Raw genomic sequence first — 26097 nt, forward strand, 5'->3', positions numbered from 1 at the left:
TTGAAGAATATGGGTACTCGAGTGATGACACATGGTCATTTTGGATGAGCCAGGAGAGAGGTGGAAGAAAGAAAACTGAAGGATGAAATGCTACTCCAGAACCTTTGCTATAGCCTGGGGGATGTTTTTGAGATTTAAGAGATTTAAGGCCCTTAATGCATACAATTAGAATCACAGAATAATCTCCATTTTTGGTCCACCCTATAATGACTCATGGACTTGTGTGATGCTTAGACAATCCCAGAGCAACTGCTTTTTAGAAGACATTAGAGGAGACATTTTAACCATGACTCCTCAGGGAAAATTCCTCAAACTCCCAATAGAAGCTGTAAACATGTGAGAATAAATATGACAATCCCTTGTTTAGCTGTAACCATTTTAGAGAGTTTCTGGCATGCGTAAAGGTAGAAGTTTTTGTGGATGGGCAAACAGCAGCTCCACATTTACACTGTTCATCTCAGTTTGTCACTAAGTCTTGGGTGACATTATCAATCTCTTATAAAACTGGCATGTTTCTACCCAGTAGCAAGCTGGCGGGGGAGACCATGTTACAAGTTTGCCACCCTTGAGGCAGGGGCAGTGGAGCTGTGGGTACTGGACAATTATTTGTGGATAATTTTACATGGATACAACCATCATGTTTTTGATGACCAAAAGATTTTCTAGTTGTGTATTTTGATTAGAAGGTGGCATTAGCACTAGCTTTCCGATACTTGTAAACATGTTCTATTTGTAAAATTTACGTTTCATCCATGAAAGTATTTAAAGATCATCACGAACAGGGAATCACATTGTGTTACTTTGCTGAAGACAAAGGGTGTCCATTCTTGCCACAAGGCAGTGCCTCCCTTAAAGGGAAGCCTGGGTCAAAAGCCATATTTTCAAATTCAGTTTCTGAAAGAGCTGGTTCTCAACTATGAAGTTCATCCTTCCTGCCAAGGCAAGTCAGGTTTGTATGCTCACTTCCTTCTCTTCCCTTCCCTTGCTTTTCCGTTCTATTACTTTCTTTTCCTTTCCTCTCTACCCTCCCCTACCCCTCCACTACTTCTTGAGCACACTCCCAGTTCTTTTTCTGTTTTAGCCTTTTTTTTTCCAAATAAGATTTTGAACTTTTGCCCACAAAAGTTTTGGCCTACAATTCCCCTCCCCTTGCTCCTGAGTAACTAGGATTACAGTCATGCCCACCACCTCGGCCATATTCACTTTTTCTCTAGATGTCTTTCTGCACACACACCTGGTAGAGCTGTTAGGGAACATGCAGAGAGTCCAAAGCACCTAAAGGCCAGCCAGCTTCTCAGCGCCAAAATCCAAGTTCTGCATATAAAGCTATCCATCTGACTAACACAAAGTCACTGTCCAGAGAAACGGCTAAGAAAGCAGCCATATTCACAGTCCAAAGACAACCTACCACAGAACCCAAATACACATGCAAACTCAGATTCCACTGCAACATGGAAAAGGTTTTGTCTTTTAGAAATTTTTTTTTTAAAATATTTCTTTATTTTATTTTATTTGATTTTTGGGTCCGGTCGTGGGGCCTGAACTCTGGGCCTGGGCGCTGTCCCTCAGCTCTTCAGCTCAAGGCTAGCCCTCTACCACTTGAGCCACAGCGCCACTTCTGGCTTTTTTCTTTTTGCTTATGTGGTGCTGAGGAATCGAACCCAGGGCCTCAGACATGCAAGGCAAGCACTCTACCACTGAGCCACCTTCCCAGCCCCATCTTTTAGAAAAATTTAAGAGAAGGAATACTTGCAGCAGGGAAGGAGGGCAAGTTTTTGAGTCAGGACCTTCGCTTTGAAGGTCACATACATTATTTCAATCTGTTTTGGAATCCTTAGAGGAAGTTATGTAAATGGATGAAGGGGACACAGAGATAGTCAGTTTTGGACCAGTGATTCTTGTCAGGAATGATATAAAAAACATAACCCCTATTTTAAATTCTTATTGTTGAGTGACAGGCATACTTGAAATTTTTTTAGAGTTCCATTGTCATCATTAGTAGCAATCTGAGTTAAATAAGGTCTGTCAAAACTTGGTATATAGAAAGCACAGAGTAACACATTTCCAAGTTCTGGATAAAGTGGGACTAGCTGTGGCATGGTGGGATGTCCCACCAGAAAAAAATGGGGATTCTGTCAAAAATGTTGAGAACCCCTATTTGGGCAGCTCTTGGTGCTCAATCAGTGTGCATGCAAAGCTGAACACCAGTGTGTCTTGCAGGCCAGACTGTACTGGATCCTAGGACTCATTACAGCCTGCCACAGATGAACCTCGTCCATTTTGCAATAGGCAGGCAAAAAGAAGTGTATTTTGCATTTCAAAATATTATAAGCTCCTACTGAGGAGACTGAGATCTGAGGATCACAGTTCAAAGCCATCCTGAGCAGGAAAGTCTGCGAGACTCTTATCTCCAATAAACCACCAGAAAACCAGAAGTGGTGCAGTGGCTCAAGTGGTAGCGCACTAGCCTTGAGCTGAAGAGCTGAGGAACAGTGCCCAGGCCCAGAGTTCAAGCCCCATGACCAACCAAAATAAATAAATAAAAAAATTATAAGCTCTCTGGATTTCCTTAATGGAGTTCTAGAAAAGGGGAAAAAAAAAGTAGTTTAAGAAAGGCCTTTCTAAGCCACATCTCCAAAAGGTTGTGAAGTACAAAGCTTCCCTCTTAGCACCCACCCCACCCACCTGAACCTCTTGATAATGAAACAGATGATAGAAGAAACTTTCTTTCTGAATTTAGAACTATTCAAAGTCCTTACTTTGTAAAAGCAAGCCTCACTCTGCCATCTTTTTCAAGTCATTTTGTTCATGATGTCCAGACCCACAAGCTCCAGAATGCTCCATAGTCTCACTCTGAGGCCAGTGTCCTTTAGTCTTATGTATAGGGGACATGGGCTGGGAGTCAGCCTAGGCAACCAGTGGAGGTAAATCTCGCAGTCCAGTGTCACCCATGTGGAGCCACTGGACCTACTGGAAGTGGTGCAGTTTAAAAGCTCCTTCTTAAAGCAGTGTGCCAGGATATCTGTCACCATCTTACAGCTCTTCTTTCTATAGCCTCTCTTCACACATGTCAAATGTGGCTGTCAGTAGGGTTATCTTGAAAATAAAATCCCCCCCACTTCCATCGAGAAAGCATGTGTGCTCAAAATAGTCATGAGGAAATCATAATCCTATATTTATAGTCTTTTGGGTTGTGTACGGAATTCTGCTTCCCGTGGTGGTTTCCATGGGAAGGGTCAGTCATGGAAGGCAGGCTTGGAAGGATGGCCAGTGTGGGAAGGGGTGTTCAGATGCAGAGACAGGCTGTCTACGGTCACTGTGAGTGTTGGGAAACATCTCACTCCATCCCTAGGTGCTGCTACTGCTTGACCAGTTACATCCCCTCTCCATCTCCAGGCCCAGTTTGTCCACTCAGTGGATGGTCCTCCTCCAGGAAGGATGACCTGGCATTATAAGTAGGATGTGTGTGTGTGTGTGTGTGTGTGTGTTAACCTGGCATCCTTCTTCTCTCTGACCTGTCCCATCCTCTAGACTTCCTCCCCATTTTCACTGAGGGAGATGGTGTGGATCTTAATGGTGGGAATCTGGTGGTTTTCTCCAAGGCTGGGAGTTGAGGGCCCCACACAGCAGCAGACCTGCAAAAAGCTTTTACTTCTCACCCGGGCTGTGGTGCAGGCAGATTGGTCCTTTGGCACTGTAATCCTAGAAGATCCATGAGGCATGGAAGAGAGAAACTTCCATTCGCAGACCCCGTCGGTCTTGGAGATCTTATAGAAGGTCTCTCCGGATCCCACGGGGATTCGAACCATGTCCTTGTGCTGCCCTTCCGGGGTGTGGCTGGGGGCATGCAGGGTGTAGCCCAGGGCATGCTTGGAAGACTGCCTTCTACGTAGACACTGGATTCTTAAGACGTTCTGGAAGGCCTTTTTGAATTCTTGGCTGGAGCACGGGTAGATGATGGGGTTGATACAACTGTTTAGGTATCCGAGCCAAAATACGATTTTAAAGACTGTTTCTGAGGGCTTGAACTCAGGGAAGAAAGACCCTGAAAGAAAACACACAGAATTGTGCATATTATCTGCATGGCAATAGGTTCACCGGTGAGAAAAACAGATTAATAAACAACTTTTTACATCTTTAAAAACTTCCAAACGATTCCAGATGCATTTGTGCCTCTAACATTTGCTGGTCTGACTATTCTTACTTGGTTTGTGTCCCCATCCAGCCATCAGTGCTGGCCTCAGGCAGCTCGGACTCAACCATACAGTATCATTTGATGTCTCTCTTCATTGGAGCCTCAAAGATCAAAACATGACCTCTTGACTGAGTAGACTATATAAATTGTCCTGCCTGAATTTTAAAACAAGTTGGAATACATTCAACTAATTCACATTCAAATTTGAAAATACCCTTTTAGTCTCTGATGCAGCCAATATGTTTGAATTTGTTCCCTCCTGAAAGTTGTGTGTGTGTGTGTGTGTGTGTGTGTGTGTGTGTGTGTGTGTGTGTGTGTGTGTGTGTGTTTTGGCACCAATCTTAGAGCTTCAACGCAGGGCCTAGGTGCTGTCACTGAGCGTTTTTGCTTAAGGCTAGCATTTTACCACTTGAGCCATAGTTCCACTTCTAACTCTAGCCTTTCTCTTCATATTCTTAATTTTATAGGCTATGTATTGCAGTTTATGGTGGCGTCCCCCCCATTCCTCCCTGTGATGAGTACCTTCCATGCATTTCAACCATCAACAGTGATATTAAGAGTTACTTGACTTGTATTTTATAAATAGAGAAGCTGCCAACTCATGAGGCCAAATAGCCCAGCCAACGTTATTCAGGTGGTCTCTGGTAGGGCTGGGATTGATATTAGGCAGTCTGATTTCAGTGCCTAAGTTCTTTCATGGGATCTTAAAGCATACTGAATAAAATACATAGGAATACTTCCCGAATCTGTGCTTGTGCTACTGAAAAGAGCACAGAAAGTAGTCAAACTTCACATGACTACTGGTGCTAGGTAACTATGGCCAATTCCAGGGAAAATTCACCTTCCATTACAATGTCTATATATCATCCAGCACTTCTTTGTATCAGGGCCAACAGTGTGATTAGGGGAATCTGTTTCACAATGGCCACCTTTCCCTACACTTAGTGACAACAGGCCTGGATGAGCCGGGTATAGCAAAAATCAGCCTGTCTGGAAATTTCATTTCTAAATAAATCATCTGTGGAGAGGAAAGTGTTTCCCTTATTTGAAGAATTTTACTGAACAGCAAAAAGGAAAAAAAATTACATGAACTATGAATGTGAATGCTGTTATAGTGATCGGAGAGTCCTGAAATCTCCCATGATTCCTTCAAGGACACACTCTCTGCGTACAGAGTCCAGCTCTGTGCTCATAAATCTCACCATTTCCATTTGGTCATCTCCTTCTCATTCCCCCCTTTCTTCCCTCACACCCCACCCCTTAATTCCAGAGCCAAGTTCCCAGGCTCTCTCTTTCCTGTGATCCACATGCTACATGCACACTGTCAGAAGTAAAGGAAGTTCTTCTTTTGTTTACATGCCTCACTTGAAACATCCATTGGTCTTCCATGAAGCTCAGGTATAGGATGAGAAAGAGTAAAAAAACAAAACAAAACAACTCTAGAGCACTCTTGGCTAGTTTGCAAGAACACCCCGCAGTATATGCTGCTGGAGAACTAACATATTAAGATTTGGATATAAAATTAGTCTCCAGCCTCAATCTTTCAGGGATATTTGCTTGCTAATCCAAGAACGTATTTGGACATTGGCTTTTCAGATGGTGAGTGGGAGATACTTCCAGGCCAAAGACCTTCCCATAAACAGCACCATTTGGTTTATTCCACTGAGGGTGGGACCAATTCCAGACATGTCTAAACCTAGTACAGATTTGCCGACTCCCAGTCTAACAAGCCCACTAGGGGCAGGTGTAGGATGGGATACACTTTTGCTTGGAAATGCCTTGTCCCCTGGGAAGCCAAATGGCTTTGGCTTGGAGAGGATTCATTATGATAATTCCTTTTGACACTTTCCAAAGGATGAGAAAAGAGAGCAAAGGGCTGGTTCCTCCCATGGCCATTACTCTCATCTCCCATCCTCAGCTCATCTTTTTCTCATGTTTTCTTCTCTTTGGAAGGGCAGCTAGAGCTGGAGATAGGCTTGGCAAAGAGCTGTAACTACCTGATTCCTATCAGAGTTCCTCATCCTGCTGTCCAAACCTTCCTAACTCAGGCTCAGTTGAGAGAATTCAACTCCCCACAACTTCCATCCCCAGCTCAGTTGCTTTTTAGGTCTGTTCTCTCCTCTCTCTCTCTCTCTCTCTCTCTCTCTCTCTCTCTCTCTCTCTCTCTCTCTCTCAGTTTCTGTCTCTTTCTCTGTCTGTCTGTCTGTCTGTCTCTCTGTCTTATGGTGATAAGATTTTAATGGGATTTGTGCTTGCCAGGCAGGTGCTCTATCACTTGAGCCACACACCCAGTCTTATTTTTGCTTTCATTATTATTTTTGTCAGTTGTGGGGTTTGAATTCAGAGTCTGGGCACTGTCCTTGAGCCTCTTTTTGCTCAAAATTAGCACTCTACCACTTGAGCCACAGTGCCACTACCAGCTTTCATTATTATTATTATTATTATTAAAAAACGTCTTGCATGTATGCTCAGGCCAGCCTGGAGAGTGATCCTTTTATTCACACTTCTCACCAAGCTGCGATGACAAATGGAAACCACTACATCTAGTTTTTTACTGGTAGAGGTGAGGAATCTCTTTTTGTTTGGGCTGCCATTGAACTGTGATTCTCCTAATCTCTGTCTTCAGAATAGATAGGATTATAGGAGGGAGACGCTGTGTCCAGCCAATCCCTTGATGAGATTGGGTTCTTCTTGATGACTGATGATACTTTTTAGAGTGGGAAGACAGCAGAAGCATGCTATTACCATTCCTCTCTCCATCTGGGCATGAAGGACCAAAGCAAAACAGTAGAGTTAAGGACAGACGCCTTCAGTCAATCATTAAGGAATAAATTCCAGTTGAGTAGTTCCAGTTGGGTTTTGCTCACTCTGGAACTTTTGAACCCAGCAGAATGGGACCTCAAAGACTTACCCTGATTCTGTTGAGCCCCTGGTCTCCCGGCTATCACTGTGGATGGCTGCGTGACTGGGTCTCCTTATCCTCAGTTTCTGCCTCACCAGGTAGTCTGTGACTTCACTTCTTTGCCTCAAAGTTACTACTTTTTGCTTCTCCTCCCACCCCCTGCTTTCCTTCTGCAGTTTGTTCCTTTGTGCACTGGTTCTGTTCAGTCCTCTGGTTTTCTCTTTGTGAGTGTGACTCCCCCTTTCCTTTTTTGATTCATCATTTGATATTTGGAACTCCAGTTCTTCTCATTATACTTCATACAAAGAAGTAGACTTCTGAGCTACCTACATGAGAACAGCGGCTCCTGTTTCTCTTATCACCAAGCTGTGTTTTACTCCTCAACAATCTCTGCCTAGACTCTGCTTGAAAAGGAGCCAATAGCTCCCGGCTTAATTTCCTGAACATGCTTGTAGGTCAGGTCATCCTTTGCATGTGAATTTGCCTAATTTAATTCTTGGGCTTTGGAAAAATCCCCAAGTCTCTGGAGACACTTCCCTTCACTGAGTTTTTTCCTTCTGTTCTTTAGTTGCTGCAGAATTCCTGAGTCTTTCTTAACTTTCCCAAACTGGCTAGATGGGCATTGGTAGAACAGATGTCATGGCTGAGCACCACCAATAATTTCCTCACCTTTGGAAATTCAGATCCTTCTCTTTTACTGTGGAAGCTTCTAAATTCCAAGGAGAAATGGAAACGAATGATTTCAAATGGTATCTCCATATGGAGGCCAATCCCAGGGGGAGATTTGATTTCTCATTTTTGTCCCCTGAGGTTTATCTATGGGCTTATGAAGGGGACATCAGGATGTATTTTAGTAAAGCCCGGGACATTATAGTCCTATTTAGTTATGAAGTGACAATAAGGCTTTCCCTCTATGATATTAACATATATTTATTTATTTGTTTGTTTACTTATTGTGAGTGTTGGTCTCCTATGTGAGTTTGCTGTATCCATGGGACTAGAAATGGAGTTGTCTAATTCCAGCTCTGCACTGGTAATTAGGGAGCTTCTTTTAATCCAACAATTTCTTTCAGATTCAGGGTGATTCTCAGAATGGCAGTAGAAAGCTCAGTTGTCAGTCTTCTAGCCTTACATAGTCTGTGCTCCATTTTCCCCATGTGAAGGCTTGACAGGTCTCTTTAATGACAACTCTGAGAGACACCAGATTGTGGTTAAACTCGTGAGTTAGAGCCATAAATACCTGAGCTGTGAAGATACATCAGCAGCCCTCCTTTACAGATGAAGACAGGGAAGTCAAGCAGGAAGGCAGCTTCCTCATCTCACATGACTTTCTCATAGCCAAGTCAGGGCTAGACACAGAATCCATCATCTCACTTACTTCTACTCCCAGTCTTTGTGGGCCACAGAGCAACCCTACACCAGCATGGAAGGTGTTAATGGCAAACTATGCTCAATAATCTCGGGATGGTGACAGGCTTTGTACATTAACTAAGGAGAAGGAAGGTGGTATCATCAACTGCTTATTTCAAAAGTCAGAATGTACTGTTCAGGCTTGTCAGCAGCATATTATAGTCTGAAAATTAGTGTTTAATTGGCTAGTTTAGTGCACATGAACTCCAAAGGGGAAGCAAAATCACTCCAAAGGGGAGAAAAACCACTCTGAAGTGTTTCTCATCCAGTGTTTTCTCCAGGTAGTGAACATAGGAGAGAAACAGCTGTTATACAAATAAGTGCCAAGCTTTATACCAGGGAGCTCTAGGCCCAAGCAAGGTTCAGGCTATACCAGACAGCCTTTCCATTGGGAAGACTATGTTCCTCCTCCAATGAAGCCCCAGAGAAAAGCGGAAGGTGTCACAGTGCAAGAGCAGACTCAGTTTCTTATCCTCCTGGGGTCAACCAGATGACCTGCAGGTTTGGCTGTCCTGCAGTGACCTAACTGTGCCTTCCTGGGGTCATGCAGGGCCACCTGTGGGCTGTTCTCCGTCAGCCAAATGTCTCTGTGGTGTCTGCCTGGAATTATCTCTATGAATGCTGGGCACTGTGAAGGGAAGCCCTGGTCTCACAACTTGAGAGTCCTGGACAGACTTCCTATGAAACTGAGTACAAGTGTTTGCAGATGAGGGTATTTCCTGGAGAGAAATCTTTCGCTCCAGTGGGATTCTCACCATGTCTGTGGTGATGGCAGACATGGATAGGCCTGGATCTCAGCTGATGAAGACAGGTGGTATCTTCAGCTGCTCATTTAGCTCAGCCTCTGTGTCCTCATGGAAGTGCCAAGCGTATAGACTCGCCAGCAGACTGACTGCAGTGCTCTCTGGAAAGGTCTACCCTGCTCTCTCCTTTTTTGTTTAACTGGGGCCTGAAGCTACACAGTGCTTGTTTCAGGCTCTGAGTAAGAGAGCTGCTCCCTAGAGAGTTTACATTGAATTTCCTGATCAGAAGCATGAATATCAGACAAGGTGAGACACAGCAGAGGTGTAGGATGGCGCAGAAGGGCAAGGACAGATGCAGTATGGGTGCCGCATGGATATTCAGCATCCAAGGGGGGGGAGTCGGGGCCCGCGGGGCCTGCCCAGTGTAAGGGAGAGGGCTGCCCACAGTGCTAGTGGTGGATGTGTGGTGACTGGCTACTGTTGTGATGTCAGTGTTCCTGCCAACCCAGGCAAGGCAAGAACCCATGTGGGGAGATGTTAAGTCATCCCCTGCACTTCTGCAAGAGGCACAGTACTCTTCAGGATCTTCTGACTAGCCTAGGACACTCAGCACGGCAGTAATTCTATCCCAGGGTATCAAAGATGCTCAACACTAGAGCTCTTCAAAAGGCCTGCTTCTTCTGGGTGCAAGTGGCTCACACCTGTCATTCTAGCCATGTGAAAGATCAGCAAGATTGCAGTTCAAAGCCATCCCATACAAAAAGTTAGGGAGATTCCATGTCACTCAATAAGCCAGATGTGGTAAATGAGTTTGTCATCGCAGCTTCACGAGAGACCAAAGATAGGAGGATCACAACCCGAGGCTGACCCTGGGCAAAACTACAAGATCCTATTTAAAAAATAACTAAAGTTAAAAAAAAGGGTGGATGTGGGGGGGAATCAAGTGGTAGAGTGTTCACAAGTGCTTAGCAAGTGCAAGGTCCAATGCCACCATGACAATGATGACAACAATGACAACAACAACAACAAGAACAGGTTTGTCTCAATGGCCAACATACACCCTTTGGGAAAGAGGGGGGAATATCTGCCATAATTCACATGTTGAGCCACAATCCCACAGTAACTCGGGGAAGGCAGGACCCTGCCACACGGACCCCTTGAGGACATGTCTCCTTGGAGGATTTCCTTGTGTTGAAGAGATAATTCAAAATAGGCAAAAGATAGAATCATTTCCCCCTTAGGAGGCTGAGGATAAAGCTAGCAATGACATCATCATGTTCTCTATGGGTTGTTTCCCTGAAGAGGGCTTCTTCCGTCACCTAGCTTACTTTTCAAACATCATTGTTCTTGTTAGGGCCATCACTGTCTCATGAGCCTCCTGTCCGAAGTATCTTCTCATCACCACATGAAAGGTTCCTGGACCACTCAGCCTGCAGAAGTGCCGTCCTCCACCCCACACCGACTGCCTTCTACGGCACCCATCACCCTTCGCAACCTGTTCCCCTCTCCTTCCCTAGGTGCAGAGTAACAGCTGCTCTTCTCAATGGCACGACTCCTGCCTTCTTTGCTTGTCTCATTTTCTTCTTGTCTCTAACCTCAAAGGCAGCACTTTTTGTCCCTTTATTTCCCCGCCATCTCCTCAACACCCATGACACTTCATGGCCCGTAGTTGGCGCCTGGCAATCTAATTGTCCAAACGCCATCCAATCTCTATGATTTCAGCAATTGAAAGACACGTGCCACGTGTGGCTCTTTATACCCCCCTCGGTGATGTGCACAGTTCCAACAGAAAGTTGGTGGAGTCAATGGATGACATTTGTTGATGGAAGAAAACCGTGTTTTGGATAAAATTCCTGCTTCAACAACTCACAGCTATAAATATGGTCTTCACTGGAGGAAAGTCCGTCCCAGTTCACATTCCTAACGTTCATCTCCCCCAGCTTCACCATACTCATATTTCCATGAAAATAAGACCATTCCCCACAGAATTTTATATGGTTAACTTGCAAGGCACTTCATAAAATTATTACTTCCAGTACTTATAAAGACATTTCACAGAGTCCCCGGGGAGGACTGAAGCCTGTAATTAAGATATGATAGCTATCATCTCGTCTCACATTTGTGGGACCTGAGCCCTTGGCCAAACACCATCAATCCAAAGCAGTGACACAAACGACCAAAACTGGTGTTCCAAGAAGGAAGTGCAGGACTGCAAGACTTCGGCGAGGACCAAACTCTCCGCATTCTGCTGGAAGGCGGTGACAAGTCCAAGTCCGGATTCTTGCCAGCCAAGTCATGGGTGAGCTGGCTGATGTTTGTGTAGAAAAAGGGTGAGCAAGGCACAGGCAAAGGGACTTTCAGTTCTGCCCTGCTGTGCGACGCCTAATCCCTGCCCTCTGGACAACTTCCCTACTTGGAAATGACACACCAGGTCCTTTTGATGGCCAGTGGGTCATCCACAGACCGTGCCTCCTGATGGAGTAGTCATTCTCCAGCAGTAGCGGCTGGGTCTGTTGAGGGCAGGAAATCTATGGAAAAACACCTCCCAGATCTGTATATAACCCACCCCAGTAGCTTAAACACCTCCTGGATCCTGTACACAAGCCACAAGCTTGGGAACTTGGGTGAGTCCCTGCCATTTCTCTCTAGCTCTGCAGGTGACCAGCCCTTGGCTTAAACTAGACTAGACCGATGTCAAATGTGGGTGATATTCTAACAGAAACAACAGATCTATCCAGGAATTTTATTAACTCATTTTACAAATAAAAGATGTCATTTTGAAATCTAGAATGTGGTCTCCCAGTACAGGTGGGATCACCAATTTCAAAATACTGTGCCTCAAGGAATTCTATATTCTATATTAGAATGTAACATATTTGATCATGAACAATGTTACACGTGGACAAAATTGAGAATCAGATCTTTTAAAACCATCATATATGCCCATGTTATTGTAACCCCTCTGTATGGTATTTTCACAATAAAAAAGTAATATTAAAAATCATATATATATAAAATCTTGACCTTTGAGTGGCAATATCTCTATCTATCTATCTATCTATCTATCTATCTATCTATCTATCTATCTATCTATCTATCTATCCATCCATCCATCCATATGCCTGATTCCTTCCTACCAAATCTTGCGCTTTGAGTGGCAGTATCTTAGCAATGAACATATCTTAAACAACTGGCATTGTATTTATATTACATGCTTTTTCATTTACAAATCACCAACATTCTTCTATTTCATTTTTACCTCAGAATATAATTTTTTCATAACATCTTAGCATGTCTTTAAGTACAGCAAAATTTATTTATCTTCCTTTGCTAATTTGAACATTTTGAGTCTTTCCAAGTTTTCTGTTATAAATAACTATGAAATAAACATTTGTGTGGCTAGATTTGGAGGTACATTTTGGAATATGTTTTTCTCAAGATAAATTCTTGGAAAAGGAATTCTAGTTCATATGACATAAGTTTTTGACAAGTATTTGAATTCTTATTTCTGAATTTCTCTTTGATGGGAGATATCTATTTACATTTCCTGCAATCAAATGCAATGACATTCAGTTATGACAATGAGTGAATGACAGGGAGATTCACTCAGATTCTAGATTGTTACATACAGTGACTGACTCTTCTATGTTGATCACTGACACACTTGCCAATAAGAGCGTCAGTTAACACATCTTATGGACCAAATTATAGGAACATAGACAAAGGTTTGCCTATACTGAAGTGAATGACTAAAGTATATACAAAACAAATGATCTATCCACATTTATTCAATTGAAAAACAAACCACAAGTTGCGATGACCTGAAACTTGGAAATTCTGAAGATGATAGTCTCATGTGAGAAACCAAAGGTGAGCTTTCTGCAGAGCCTCCCATAAACTCTGCCCAGACAGGGAAAATGTGAAGAGCTGGACTGATCATTATGCTGGGTAAGCTAAAAACGGACCCCAAAATTCAAACACAAGAAGCAAAGATGAATGGATGAGAAAGTAGAAAATTGTTACGATTATTTAGCCCATGTAAGCTGATTCACTGAAAAGCCCCCACATTGCCTATGCCTCCAACAAGCCTGACCAAAACTGTATGGGGAAAAGCAAACCCAGCCCTCCCCGTCCTCGCCCCATAGTACTGAGGCTTGAACTCAGGGCCTGGGCGCTGTCCCTGAGCCTCTTCTGCTCAAGGCTAGCACTCTACTAATTGAGCCACGGTGCCACTTCTAGCCTTTTCTACTTATGTGGTACTGAGGAATCGAACCCAGTGCTTCATGCATGCTAGGCAAGCACTGTACCACTAAGCCACATTCCCAGCCCCAAACGATGTACTTTCAAGTGCCAAGAATAGTAAAGTCCCTTCAGGAAAAGAATGCAAATAATCACAGGCATCTCAGCAAATTTGAAGGTACTACCCAGGTCAAGGAGCAGATCATCTGAATGCCATAGTGATTATAAAAGACATAAAAATTGAAAAATTTATCCTTAGAAATGGTTGCATCCAAATTTATATTCATGCTATGAGCACATTTTCAGAATCCTCATATGTCAAAAGCTCTGGCAGTACTGGGATTTGAACTCAGTGCTTCATGTTTTTTGAGGCAATTACTCTACCTTGTGAGCCATGCTTCCAGCTTTACTTTACTCTTCAGATCTGGTCTCGGGCTTTTTGCCTGGGACAGCTCTCAAACTCTTGCTGGGGTAACAGACACAAACCACTGTGCCTGGCTTGTTTATGGAGATATGATCTCCATAATTTTGTCTAGATTGGCCTAAAATCACCATTATTTAGATCTCCATCTCCTGACCAGTTAGGATTACATCATGGCCTTATTTGGTTTTGAATAAAACAATACTGACTTCATATTGATTGATCATGTAAAACTACATTAGCATTGTTAGACTATTCCCTTTGGCTGTATGATGGATAATTTCCATAACAATTGAATAGAATGAAAGCATAGACATATACAGATAAACTAATCACCTATGATGTTTTGTTGCCTTAGTTTACATTTCTAAATTTCTTAAAACTTTCTTTAAGTCTTTAACATGAAATGGTGAGACTCAGTTCTTGGCCTCCTGGGTTCATAAGTTACTGGAGAAGAAAAGTAGGAATCTACCTGTCATTCACAGAGCACAAGGCCAGGATGGAGGCCCTGGAAATGAGGTGGAGGCGTTGGATTTGATATGATGATTTTTGGGAGGTCTGTGCAGTGTGTGCTCACTGGAAAACTTGGATATGTACAGATTGAAAGGAAGATCTATTTAGGACAAACACGTGAGGTTTCCTTATTCACTGAGCAAATGTTGGTAGGGATGAGTCTAGAATCAAGTGTGCAATGAAGAGAATCATAGAATATCTCCTATAGAGTACCTGCAAGGTGGGAAAGAAATTCATAATAAAACGAGGGCATTATTTGTCTTGGTTTTTCTCATTCTCATTCCCTCTCAAATTAATGGAATGTTCCCAAGATGACAAGACATGGTTTGCTATAACATATCAAATTCAGAAGCAGATATGAGGACTTTGCAGTGTTTTGAAGACATTTGGAAAAATGTTATTTATTTATAATTATTATTATTTTTTGTTGGTGATGGGGCTTGAATTCAGGGCCTGGGCATCGTCCCTAAGCTTCTTTTGCTCAAGGCTAGCACTCTACCACTTGAGTCATAGCGCCACTTCCGAAAAAAATGTTTTTAAAATCACTACTTTTAAATTTGGAAAATAAAGTTTCATTTCGCAAAAATGTTGTTTACCTTAATAACCAGGGAGTCTATTATTGTTTTTTAAATCATGATCATTCTTAAAGGAATTAAAAAAAAATTAAAAGGCTTTCTCAGTTTTTACATTTCATAGGGTAAATATGACAGCTATAACTCACAGTTTTTTGTTTTAGAAGGCTGTGGGGCCTGGGAGCTGTAAATCTGAGACTCACTAGCAAATATATTTGTTGAGGTTGTGGGGAGAAGGATTCAAGAGCAATTTTGAAGCCAAAGTGGTCCAGGCGTGGCACCTACTTCAGGCAACAACGACTAAACTCTCTCCGTGTCTGTGGTCCCGAAGATGAGGCAGGAGGTGATAAGGACATTTCAAGTCATCAAGCTAGCTGTCTGCCTGACTCAAAATCAGATGCAAATTGTCTGCACTGACCAATAAGCCCGTCTTGAGACTCTGGTGATGCTCACAACCATCTTCTCCTTCTGCCGGCTGGATGGGAGTTTCTGCACTCCTCCTGTCTAGAAAGCACAGCTTTCTTACCCCATACAGAAAGAACATTGATTAGGTACTGGGAATTAAACCTAGGACTTGCACATGCTATTCAAACTCTCCACCACTATGGACCTTTTGTTTCTATTTTCTATTGTTTGTCTCTGAGACCAGGTGTAGTGAATTTAGCCTGGGCTAGCCTTAAACTTTTCCTGCCTCCAGCTCTGGTGGAGTTGGTATTCTAGGCATGCACCATCACACTCCACAAGAACAGGTTTAGAAAGGATTCCCACTACACGAAACAGATCTAAACATATGATTCCCTTGCTTACACTCATCAAAAGGAACGTTAGCTCTCTTCTGCTTATTCTCATTTACTTTTTGTCCAAAGGACATTTTTCATTCCCAAATTACTTTTCCAGGCAGAGAGAATTATGTGGTTATCTTGACACGCCATTAAATATGCACGTAGTAACTCCAAATCATTTGAGTCTCATGAAAAATAGAATGAGAATAGTATCGGTGTGTAAGAGACAAGCTTTAGAAACTACACTGGAATTTGCATAGAGAAGACACTTTGAGAGTTATGTAGATTACCATTCTGTTTCTTCATCATTTTTTTTTTTTTTGTCAGTCATGGGGCTTGAACTCTGGGCCTAGGTGCTATCCCTGTACTCTTCAGCTCTACCAGTGTTCTACCGCTTGAGCCACAGTGCCACTTCTGGTTTTCTAGTCGTTTATTGGAGATAAGAGCCTCACAGACTTTGCCCGGGCTGGCTCTGAACTGTGATCCTCAGATCTCAGCCTCAGCTAGGATGACAGGCGTGAGCCACCAGTGCCTGGCTCTTCTATTTTGTGTGTGTGTGTGTGTGTGTGTGAGGGTTCTGGGGTTTGAACTCAGGGCCTTGGTGCTGTCCCTGAGCTGTTTTTGCTCAAAGCTGACACTCTATCACTTGAGCCACTGCTCCACATTAAGCTTTTCTGCTGGTTACTAGAGTCTCATGGACTTTCCTGCTTGGGTTGGCTTTAAACCGTGATCCTCAGCTCTCAGTCTCCTGAACGGCTAGGATTACAGTGTGAGCCACCAGAGCCTGGCTTGCTTACCAGTTGTCAGTACTAAGATGAAAGAAAAAATTAAGGGAGCTTTCCCAATATACTCACCTCCCATTAACCCCACCTGCCCCAGGCTCCCATGACTCTTCAGTGTTTTTCCTCTTGTGGCATCAATGGCCTCTGGCACATGACAATTTGTCATACTTCTAACCTCCCGGTTTAGGAAGATCTTTTACGTTATTCATATTTGCATCCCAGCTATCCCTCTCAGAAACTCTTCCTTCTGTGTAGCAAAGTTCAATAATAGAAATTAAAATTTTGAGTTGTCCAAATTGTACTCGTTTATTTAATGAATTTAGTTGTTCAAAAGTTCGGCCATGCCACAGTGATGGATACCGTTATACTTTCTTGACATAGAAAGTGACAAAATTGAGTAATGTACCGAACTGCTGTTCCTCAGCATTTAGGGTGATGCTCTCCGAGAAGAAGACATGGAGATGAGCTCAGTGCTAGCCTGGCTTCCTCCACAGAGCCTTGTCCGCCTGCTGCACAGGAACGTGGTCCCTGCTCTGTGTAGAGGAAGCGGAAGTGGTCGCTCAGGGATACTGAGATGGATGAAGGAAAGGTGCCAGAGAGAAGGCCTGCAGGCACTATGAGTTCATCTCTTCTCAGGGTGGGTGGATCCATTTGATCTGCGGGCCCTGGGCCTTTGCTTTGCCTCTGTTCCTGGGCTAGGGGAGCCTCACTCCACAGGGATCTCGCTCTGGGGTCTCAGCTGAGCCCAGATCATGGGAAAAGCTCTCCACTTTGCTTCACATTTGATGTGTCCTTACGGGGGACCTCTTGAATCCCTCTTGAGGGATTGTCAGCAAGTGAATATTTTAGGCTAGTTTCCAGTAAGTTAGTTCAGTAATGCAGATGAAATAGGCAAATGTTTGGCAAAACTGGCTTAAAAAGAAAGAGGACACTTTAATCAGAAATACAAACAATCTAGTGTTGCTAATGTAACCTGGAGAAGACAACGTGGAAAGAGATTGAAGTGGTGTTGTACTGGAGTGGAGATTTACTCATGATGAATGGGAGAGCACAGACTCGGAAACGCGTAAGCTGAGCTGGTTTTTCAGCAAAGGCTCAGAAGCAGTGCAGTGGGGGAGCGACGTCTCTTTAACAAATGGTATAAGTTGGACTGTATTTTGTAGGCAAATTCTTGAATGCTTCTAGAACACCCCACCCATGATCCTAGTTAGAGTGGAGATATATTTCATAGAATTTAGAAAGCAATAAACATAGAAGTAGACAGATAAGCTTGATCATCATAGGATAGCATTAGAAACTGAATAGACAAAATACAATCTGTGAGACAAGGTGATGTAAATATGACAAATGTTGTTCAAGAAAATATGCGAGGGGCCGGGCACTGGTGGCTCACGCCTGTAATCCTAGCTACTCAGGAGGCTGAGATCTGAGGATCGCGGTTCAAAGCCAGCCTGGGCAGGAGAGACCATGAGACTCCTATCTCCAATAAACCACCAGAAAACCGGAAGTGGCGCTATAGCTCAAGTGGTAGAGCGCTCGCCTTGAGCTGAAGGGCTGAGGGACAGCGCCCAGGCCCAGAGTTCAAGCCCCACGGCCAACCAAAAAAAAAAAAAAAAAAAAGAAAATATGCGAGGGGCTGGGAAGGTGGCTCAGTGGTAGAGCGCTTGCCTTGCATGCCTGAGGCCCTGGGTTCAATTCCTCAGCACCACATAAGCAAAAAAAAAAAAAAAAAAAAGAAAAAAGCTGGAAGTGGCGCTGTGGCTTAAGTGGTAGAGTGCTAGCCTTGAGCTGAAGAGCTGAGGGAGAGCGCCCAGGCCCAGAGTTCAGGTCCCATGACCGGACCCAAAAACAAAACAAAAAAGAAAATACGCGAGATGCTATAACTCAATAACAAAAAGTTCAAATAAGACTTTAATGGACACTCAGAATAGGAAGATACAGAAATAGCCGATAAAAAAACCAAAACAAGTAGCTGATATGTACCTGGAAAGACGCTCAGCTTCCTGTTACTGAATTATGATAGTGGTGAAAGTATACACCCAACCTAGAAGTCACAGGTTTATTCTGACATCTGGGTTTGGAAATCTTAGTCATGAGCAAAAGGCCCCATTGCTTTAGGCCTGTGGCAGGCAGCACAGTACATCACAGAGGAAGGGTGTGGTGAAGGAAAAGCCGTTCACCTCAGAGCAGGAAAGAGCAGAGACTATGGTCCCATAATCCCCTTCAAAGGAATGACCCCAATGTCCACAAACCTCCTACTAAGTCCCAACTCTGAAAGGCTTCAGTCAGTTTCCAATGCTAGGCCAGAACTTTAAAACCACTTGGGTCTTTGGGAGACACTTAAGACCCAAACGACTACAGCATCATTAACACACTAGGGACATGAAACTGAAAAGCACAGAATAATATTCCTGAATATGAAAATCAGCTTACCAAAGACTACTACTGGAGGTTCTTGAATACTACTGGGCATGGCGGTTGGCACCAGTGATCCTAGCTATTTAGGAGCTGAAGACTGGGAGGACTGTGGCTCAATGTCAGGGTGGACAAAAATTCACAGACCCCATTTCAATCAGTAAAAGTTGAACATGGCGGCACAGGTTTATCATCCCGACTTTGATGGGAAGCACAATTAAAAGAATTGTGGTCCAGCTTAATCAGGACAATAGATGAAACCCTATTTGAAAAATAATGAAAGCCAAAATGGCCTGGGGACATGACTCACGCAGTAGAGCCCCTGCCTAGCAAGCACAAGATCCTGAGGAGTTCAAATCCCAGTACAGTCACAAAAAGGAAAGAAACAGCTAAACAAAAGTCTATCATACGCCAGGAGCTGGTGGTTCAGGTCTGCAATCCTAGCTACTCAGGAGTCTGAAATCTGAGGATCATGGTTCAAAGCTAGCCTGGAAGGGAAAGTCCATGAGACTCATCTCCAAATAACCACCAGAAAACCAGAAGTGGAGTTGTGGCTCAAAATGGTAGAGTAGCCTTGAGCAAGAGAGCTCAAGGACAGCACCCAGGCCTCAAGTTCAAGCCCTATGATTCACACACACACACAAAAACAGTCTATCATATGATCTAGCTACTTATCTCCTTGATACTTACTCAAGAAAAGTAAAACTATTGATCCACACAATGACTTGTGAATGAAGTTTAAGGAAGGGGTTATTTGTAAAAGTCCTGAACTGGAAAGGAAACGGACTAAATGTTTGTTAATAGGTAAGACCATAAAAATAATAATGCCTTTTGCTCTAGAATAAAAAGTAACCCATTATTATATATGCACAACATGCATCTCAAAATTATTGTGGGGAATGGAGGAAAGCAACACATGGGTCTAGTATGGGTCTAGTCATGTCAGCTTGATAGAGTGACAGGAAACATCAGTATTTCCTAGGGTCACAAAGCTGGAGCTCCCTGGGATCCCTGCCTCCCTGAATACCACAGCATCAGGGCTGAGTTCTAGGTCTTTCTAACCCACAATCAATGCTTGTCTAGTGATCTAATGGTCACAGAATGTGGACAGCCTGTAGAGCCGAAGTTTGAGGTGTGATTCTAGAACAACACCAGTGGTCACGTGTCTCAGTGCCAGAGCAGCTGAGGCTGTTGAGGCTGGCTGTTTTATAGACCAAAAAATATGAGGTGTCAAAAATAATTGCAATGATAAGGTCTGACCAAAACTTAATTTCTTCTTATTGTTTGATATTAACAATGAGCAAGAAGCCATGAAATTGGAATTTCACAGCTCATCAGCGAGAGCAACCATGTCATTGTGACAAAATCAACTTTGAAGTCACACACACACACACACACACACACACACACACACTCACACACACACACACACACACACACAGCATTCAGGATCCACACGATGTCAATTCCAACATCTGGAGCAAAGCTCTGAAATTTCTGATTAATGCCATTGGTCATTCGTTGGCTAGGAAGGGAACCCTAAATAGAACCAGTTAGATGGTGTCCCTTTGCGATGACTGAAAATGGGTCTCAAGTGTGCTCAACTCACTTTCACCGGAAGCCCTCCTAGCTTGTCCTGGCAGTCCCTGTCGATGGCTTGTTCTTTCTGCATTATCACTAACAGTGTTTCCCTCCATTCCTTTGAGATTACTGAAGGCTCAAAAAATTAAGAACGATTGTTCACCATTATGATCCACAAACTGGGAATTATTTCTCACTGAAGAGGGAGCAATTTTCTGTCCAGTGGGTTGTCTCATTGCTGTAGAGATGGGGAACCAAAATCCTAAGCCAAACAGAACCCAGTACATATTACATGGTAATACACATGTCACTTCTTAAATGTTGGCCATATATTATCTCACTTAACTTCCCACAAGTGTCGAGAGGGTGCTTACTGTCCTTTCAAAGTAGAAAGGGGACAAAGAAGGACAAACTGTTTGCCCTAGGAAGTGAGAGTGAATTTGAACCATGAGTCTTATGACCTCTTATGATCTCTCTGCTCAGATAACAAGCTAGCAAGTCTGTCTAATGGTTTTGTTCCTTTGAAGGAGAGAAGGAGACTGCTATGCTACTCCCAGCCCATCCACTTCTGCTCTACCTCTCACTCTAAGGAAGATCCCTTGTGGGGAATTATTACTATCCCCCCCCCTTTTTATTGCCAGTCCTGGGGCTTGAACTCAGGGCCTGAACGTTGTCCCTGAAACTCTCTGTGCTCCACGCTAGCACTCTACCACTTGAGCCACAGCACCACTTCTGGCCTTTTCTGTTTATGTGGTGCTGAGGAATTGAACCCAGGTGTTCATGCATGCTAGGCAACCACTCTACCACTGAGCCACCTTCCCAGTCCACTACCCTGTTTATAACTGGGCTAAAACTCTGCTTGCTGTACGCATCAAAATCGTTTCTGCTACCACTTTCAAACTGGTCTCAGAAGGGATGGCTGCTCCTATAGACACTGATTCCAAAGAGTTTTATTTTATTTTTTACACTGTAGTATGATAGAGAACCATGGCTCAGGTGGCCCTGTGTCCCGTGCACAGAGGCTCTGGGTGGGAAAGCAGAGCCCAGCTCATGTTTTCTGTGACTTCTGGCTGTTTTAGTGGAATGTAAGTGCCATGCTGGAGCCTGACAGAAACAGAGGAAACAGAGGCTGTCCAGGGTCGAGCCTCCTCTCCACCTGCCCATGGGCGTCCAACCAATCGCTCACCAGGAGGAGAGACTTCTGGTCATTCGTGGGAAGGTGACAAGCGTCTGCAGGGTGGTAAGTGAAGGTGCTGTGGGCTAGAGGAGCATCTCTGTTACAGCCAGAGAAGCCCAGGTTGCTCCTTGTCTCTTGTCTTGGACTGAAGTCATTCCCTAAGGCTGTCACATGCCTTGAAGGAGGAGGCGGGGAGCGGGCGCAGTGGCTCTGGTTAGAGGAGGCCCGAGGGAAAGTCTTGGGAAAAGGAGAGTAGGCCATGAATCTTCCGCAAGGACAAGTGACATTCCAGACGCTGCTTGAGAAAAGTAAACTAAGTAAAGTAAGACAAGACCCTCACCACAGCTCACTAGAATAGCTGGGGAGACAGCTAGTATCTGTGCCATGGGGGAAGAAGAGGGAGGAAGACCAAATACTTCTGGACTGAGGGCCAACATAGCTTGACTTTGGCTTTGCGAATCCTACCAGTCATGTAGGGGAACATAGCACAAAAATAAACGTGTTCAATGGACTGGCTTCCTAACAGAAACCCTCGGCCCGTCAAGGTTCTGTTACTGGGTAGAGTAACCCACTGGAGTAAGTCCCCTCAGAAGAGTCACAAGCTGGCCTGCTCCCAAGAGGCGCTGTCTCCTAAGAAAAGCGAGCTTCTGACATTCGGCACACCTTCAACTCTCCGAGTCTCTCTTTTATCCATACAATGATGGCCATACCTGTTTCCATAGCCTGCCTGAAAGAATTAAGTAACTGTAGATACAAGAAGGCTGTGACCGGGGCTGGGAAGGTGGCTCAGTGGTAGAGCGCTTGCCTTGCATACATGAGGCCCTGGGTTCGATTCCTCAGCCCCACATAAGCAAAAAGTAAAAAGCCAGAAGTGGTGCTGTGGCTCAGGTGGTAGAGCGCTAGCCTTGATCTGAAAAAGCTGAGGGACAGTGTCCAGGCCCAGAGTTCAGTCCCCACGACCGGACCAAAAAAAAAGAAATTGTTAAGAAGGCTGTGACCAAGCACACAGATGGCAAGAATGCAAATGAAAGAAACGTGAGCACCCCGACATGGAAGAGGGCAGAATGTCACTCTCCTTCTTTCTGATTTGACTGGAAGGGACTTCCTCCCCTTGGAGATTTTTTTTTTTTTACTAATTAGAGTAAACATCATCTGTCTGAGAAGTTGTTCTGGAAGGGCAGGCTATCTGCCTCTCTTAACAGACAGAGGAGCCTTCAAGGGAGGGCACTGTAGTTTGCTCGGGTCTAGGATCTTCCAAAGTGCCTATCTATGCAGGTGCATCAGCAAGTGAAGATTCTTGTGGGTGGGAAAAGTTTGGGAAGGAAACTGTAAGTCTGCAGACTTTAGCGGGTCAATACTCTGCAATCAGGAGACTCCCACTGGTCATGAGGAACATCTGTGCTGCTGTTTGCAATGAGAGGCTGAGCAATCTCTGAGCAGATGTGTGAGCTCTGTTACAGTGGAGACCCACCTTGCTCACCATGATTTGCTCACCATGCTAGGCTGTAGGACATATTGCATGTGGCTATAACATCTGTTGGATTTGTCTCTATACTATCACTCCAATGAACACTTTCAGTTCTACCTCCTACTGCCTCCCCTCCCCCCAAATGAATTGCTTCAATGCCAATTTGAACTATTGTCCAAATATGCCTTTTGTCTCATGCCATTTTTGTCTGTCATGTACTGAAAGCCCAGCAGCCTCTAAGGCATAGAGCCTCTGAGAAATGCTAGCCTGTCATCTTAAAAACATGGAAATCCAAAAGAGAGATCTTCCTCAGAGGTGAGAAAAAGAATCAGAATCGGGCTGACTCAGGTTCCACGAACCTAGAGACGGTAGAGATTCTAAGATGGGGAATGACATATTCTTTACCCAGCAAGCATGTCACCCTGCCATAGGAGGCTGGGAGGACAACTGCTTTACAACTCAACTGGAGAATCAGGAGGATTGCATGAACAGTGGGTGTAGTCACCATTTATGAAAGCACAACATATTATAGACTTTGGTGAACTCTACGGTGCAAATGTGCGCCGTTGGAGTGCATCCACCTCCCGTTCTGTTCTACACTGGGCAATGTGCTATATAATGGAATGGTCTAGTCCAGAGAGGCGAGAGAGGAGAGATGGGGAGAGGAGGTGAGAGAAAGAGAATAAGAATTGATTTAATTTCAATAGATGCAGAAAAGGTTACCTACTCACAGAAAGATAATCACAGTGACAAATCAATCCTGGGCTCTGCTTTCCTCTGCAAATGGTTTTCTGTGTAATTTTGACAAAATCCCTTACCTATTTGGTCCTTAAAACCCCTTGATTGTTAGTGGCACTTCCTTCTTTGATGATCACATCCTGTTTTGCATGTGATTTTTACCCCAGCAGTGGAACTCTGGCTCCAGCAAGGGGAAAGTCCCCTTGGAAACGGCCTGCCCTGTTACTTCCCACCTTTTCTTTAACAGAGTCTGCGTTAAGTCTTTACTTCTGGAAACTATTCATACTTAAATAAGCCTAGAGGTGAAATCACTAATGACAAGATCAGTGTGGTCATTGCATGTACCAATGCCATTTTTGCGAAAGGACTTGTCATGTAAATTCCCGTGAATTCAGGCAAATTCCACTTGGGATTAATTTAGTGCTTCATTTCTGAATCTTCCTTGCAGTTTCTACTGAATATAGTCATGATTTCATGATTGTAGTTTGTTTTTTTCCCCTCCTTGTTCCATCCAAAGAGTTGGTGACAGGCAACAAGCCCAAAACAGCTGCTCTGCCTCGTTGGGGGAGAGAGGTTGCACGTGTGCACTGAATGAAACCATCTGCTGGAATCTTCTAGAAGTGTGCCAAGCAATGAAATGCTTGTTTTTCTTTTTCCTTTTCAGAAGCGCAGTTATAGGTAACGGACTACTATGTTAAGATCTGAAACAAGCGCTGTGAGCAGGCAGGCCGCACGGGTCCGGCTTCGGCATGCCCTGCCATGTTTGCTGTTCAACGTGAACCCGTGTTAGTGAGCTGGTGATGGATAATTCTGTTGTTTCCTGTTGCTGGGCTTTTACAAATAACACAGCTAGGAACGTCCTTCTTTCTTTTGGCAGACCTAAGTCCCTTTGTAAAAAAGAAAACCTATAATGTTGCCTTTGGTAGACTGATCCCCCCCCTTTTTTTGTTTGAAAGAAGTCAGTGTGGTCTACTTGAAATGAGGGAAAACTAGATTCTAACTAGGTGGATCCTGAAGGGACCTCTGTCGGATCATTCCTTGCAGACGCAGTGTTCTCCCACTGCCTCTTCTGCTTCCGAGTCCACCCCAGCAATGGCAACACTAAACTCACTCCTTTTCCTTCTCTCCTATCCCCCCCATGCTCCTCCAACTGCTATAATAAATGATACTCAAGTAATACTTTCACATAAAGATATTGCTTTGGTGATAAAACATGCATATTTATAGCAAATAGGTATCTATTTTTGATAGAGAAAATTTAAATGTCAGTAAGGTGCGGAGACAATTTCCAAATCAGGAAGCAACCTTTTAGGTACCAGGAAAATCACACAGTAAGTGTCTTTCTCATTAAGCCAGCTCTTAACGCATCCTACACAGGGTAGCCTTTCTATAGTATATATCTAATTTTTTTTAAATGCCAACCTCATTAGTTCTGTCCACACACCGCAGGCCTGACATAGTTTACCTGCTATTTTTCAGTCTTACTTGCAAACACAGCCTTTGGCCACTGCCAGTGGAGGACTGCATGCACCTGCAGAATGCATGCAGACTCGTCTTCAAGTTAGTTTCAGGGAGGTGCAAAGTTTGTCAGTTGCTCTGAAAAAAGCAAAACCTGGTAAGTATCTGTCCCCTTCTACTCAGCAGCCTGAGCCAAGTCACCACACGGGCAGGGAGAATGATCTGTGTGGACATTATGGGGACAGTCTTTGAAGGTGAGATTAAGAAGAAGGCCAAATAACAGTCTGATACTCTCTTGTCTCCCCCGCCCCCCCACCCTAACCCACCTCTGTGGAGCATATTCCTTGCAAAGAAAGAAGTTCATAGAAATTCAACTTGGGGCCAAAAGGAGATGTATCCACCCATCCATCCATCCACCCGTCCATCCATCTGTCCGTCTGTCCGTCCGTCCGTCTGTCCTTCCATTCACTGGATCTTTGGTTTGGATCTCACTCTGGGAACATCTACTCCTACTCCATGCTTGGGCCTTTCCAGTGGTAGGGAATTTACATCAACCCTCAGGCCAGTTCATTTTCACAAGGTAAACAAAGTTACCTATTGGAAAGTAACAAACAGATGGTTTTTTAATAAACTGGCATTCTTCTCATGATTGTATTCTCAGCTGCTGGCAAAGTTTTTCTACCATTCGGAAGGCAAGATAT

At 44.0% G+C, this 26097-nt stretch overlaps 1 protein-coding gene across 1 annotated transcript in view; it reads right to left on the reverse strand.

Annotated features, from left to right (window-relative positions):
• The window catches only part of Adra1a (adrenoceptor alpha 1A), a 75789-nt gene that overhangs the window by 7958 nt on the left and 41734 nt on the right, over positions 1-26097 (reverse strand). Inside the window, exon 2 of the mRNA XM_070016710.1 lies at positions 2760-4045. Within this exon, the coding sequence (XP_069872811.1) occupies positions 3528-4045 (518 nt within the window). The 3' untranslated portion in view covers positions 2760-3527. The remainder of the gene's footprint in view (positions 1-2759; positions 4046-26097) is intronic.

Source organism: Dipodomys merriami, unplaced genomic scaffold (genome assembly GCF_024711535.1).
Source record: "Dipodomys merriami isolate MVZ:Mamm:240054 unplaced genomic scaffold, mDipMer1.0.p SCAF_12, whole genome shotgun sequence".
Lineage (NCBI taxonomy): Eukaryota > Metazoa > Chordata > Mammalia > Rodentia > Heteromyidae > Dipodomys > Dipodomys merriami.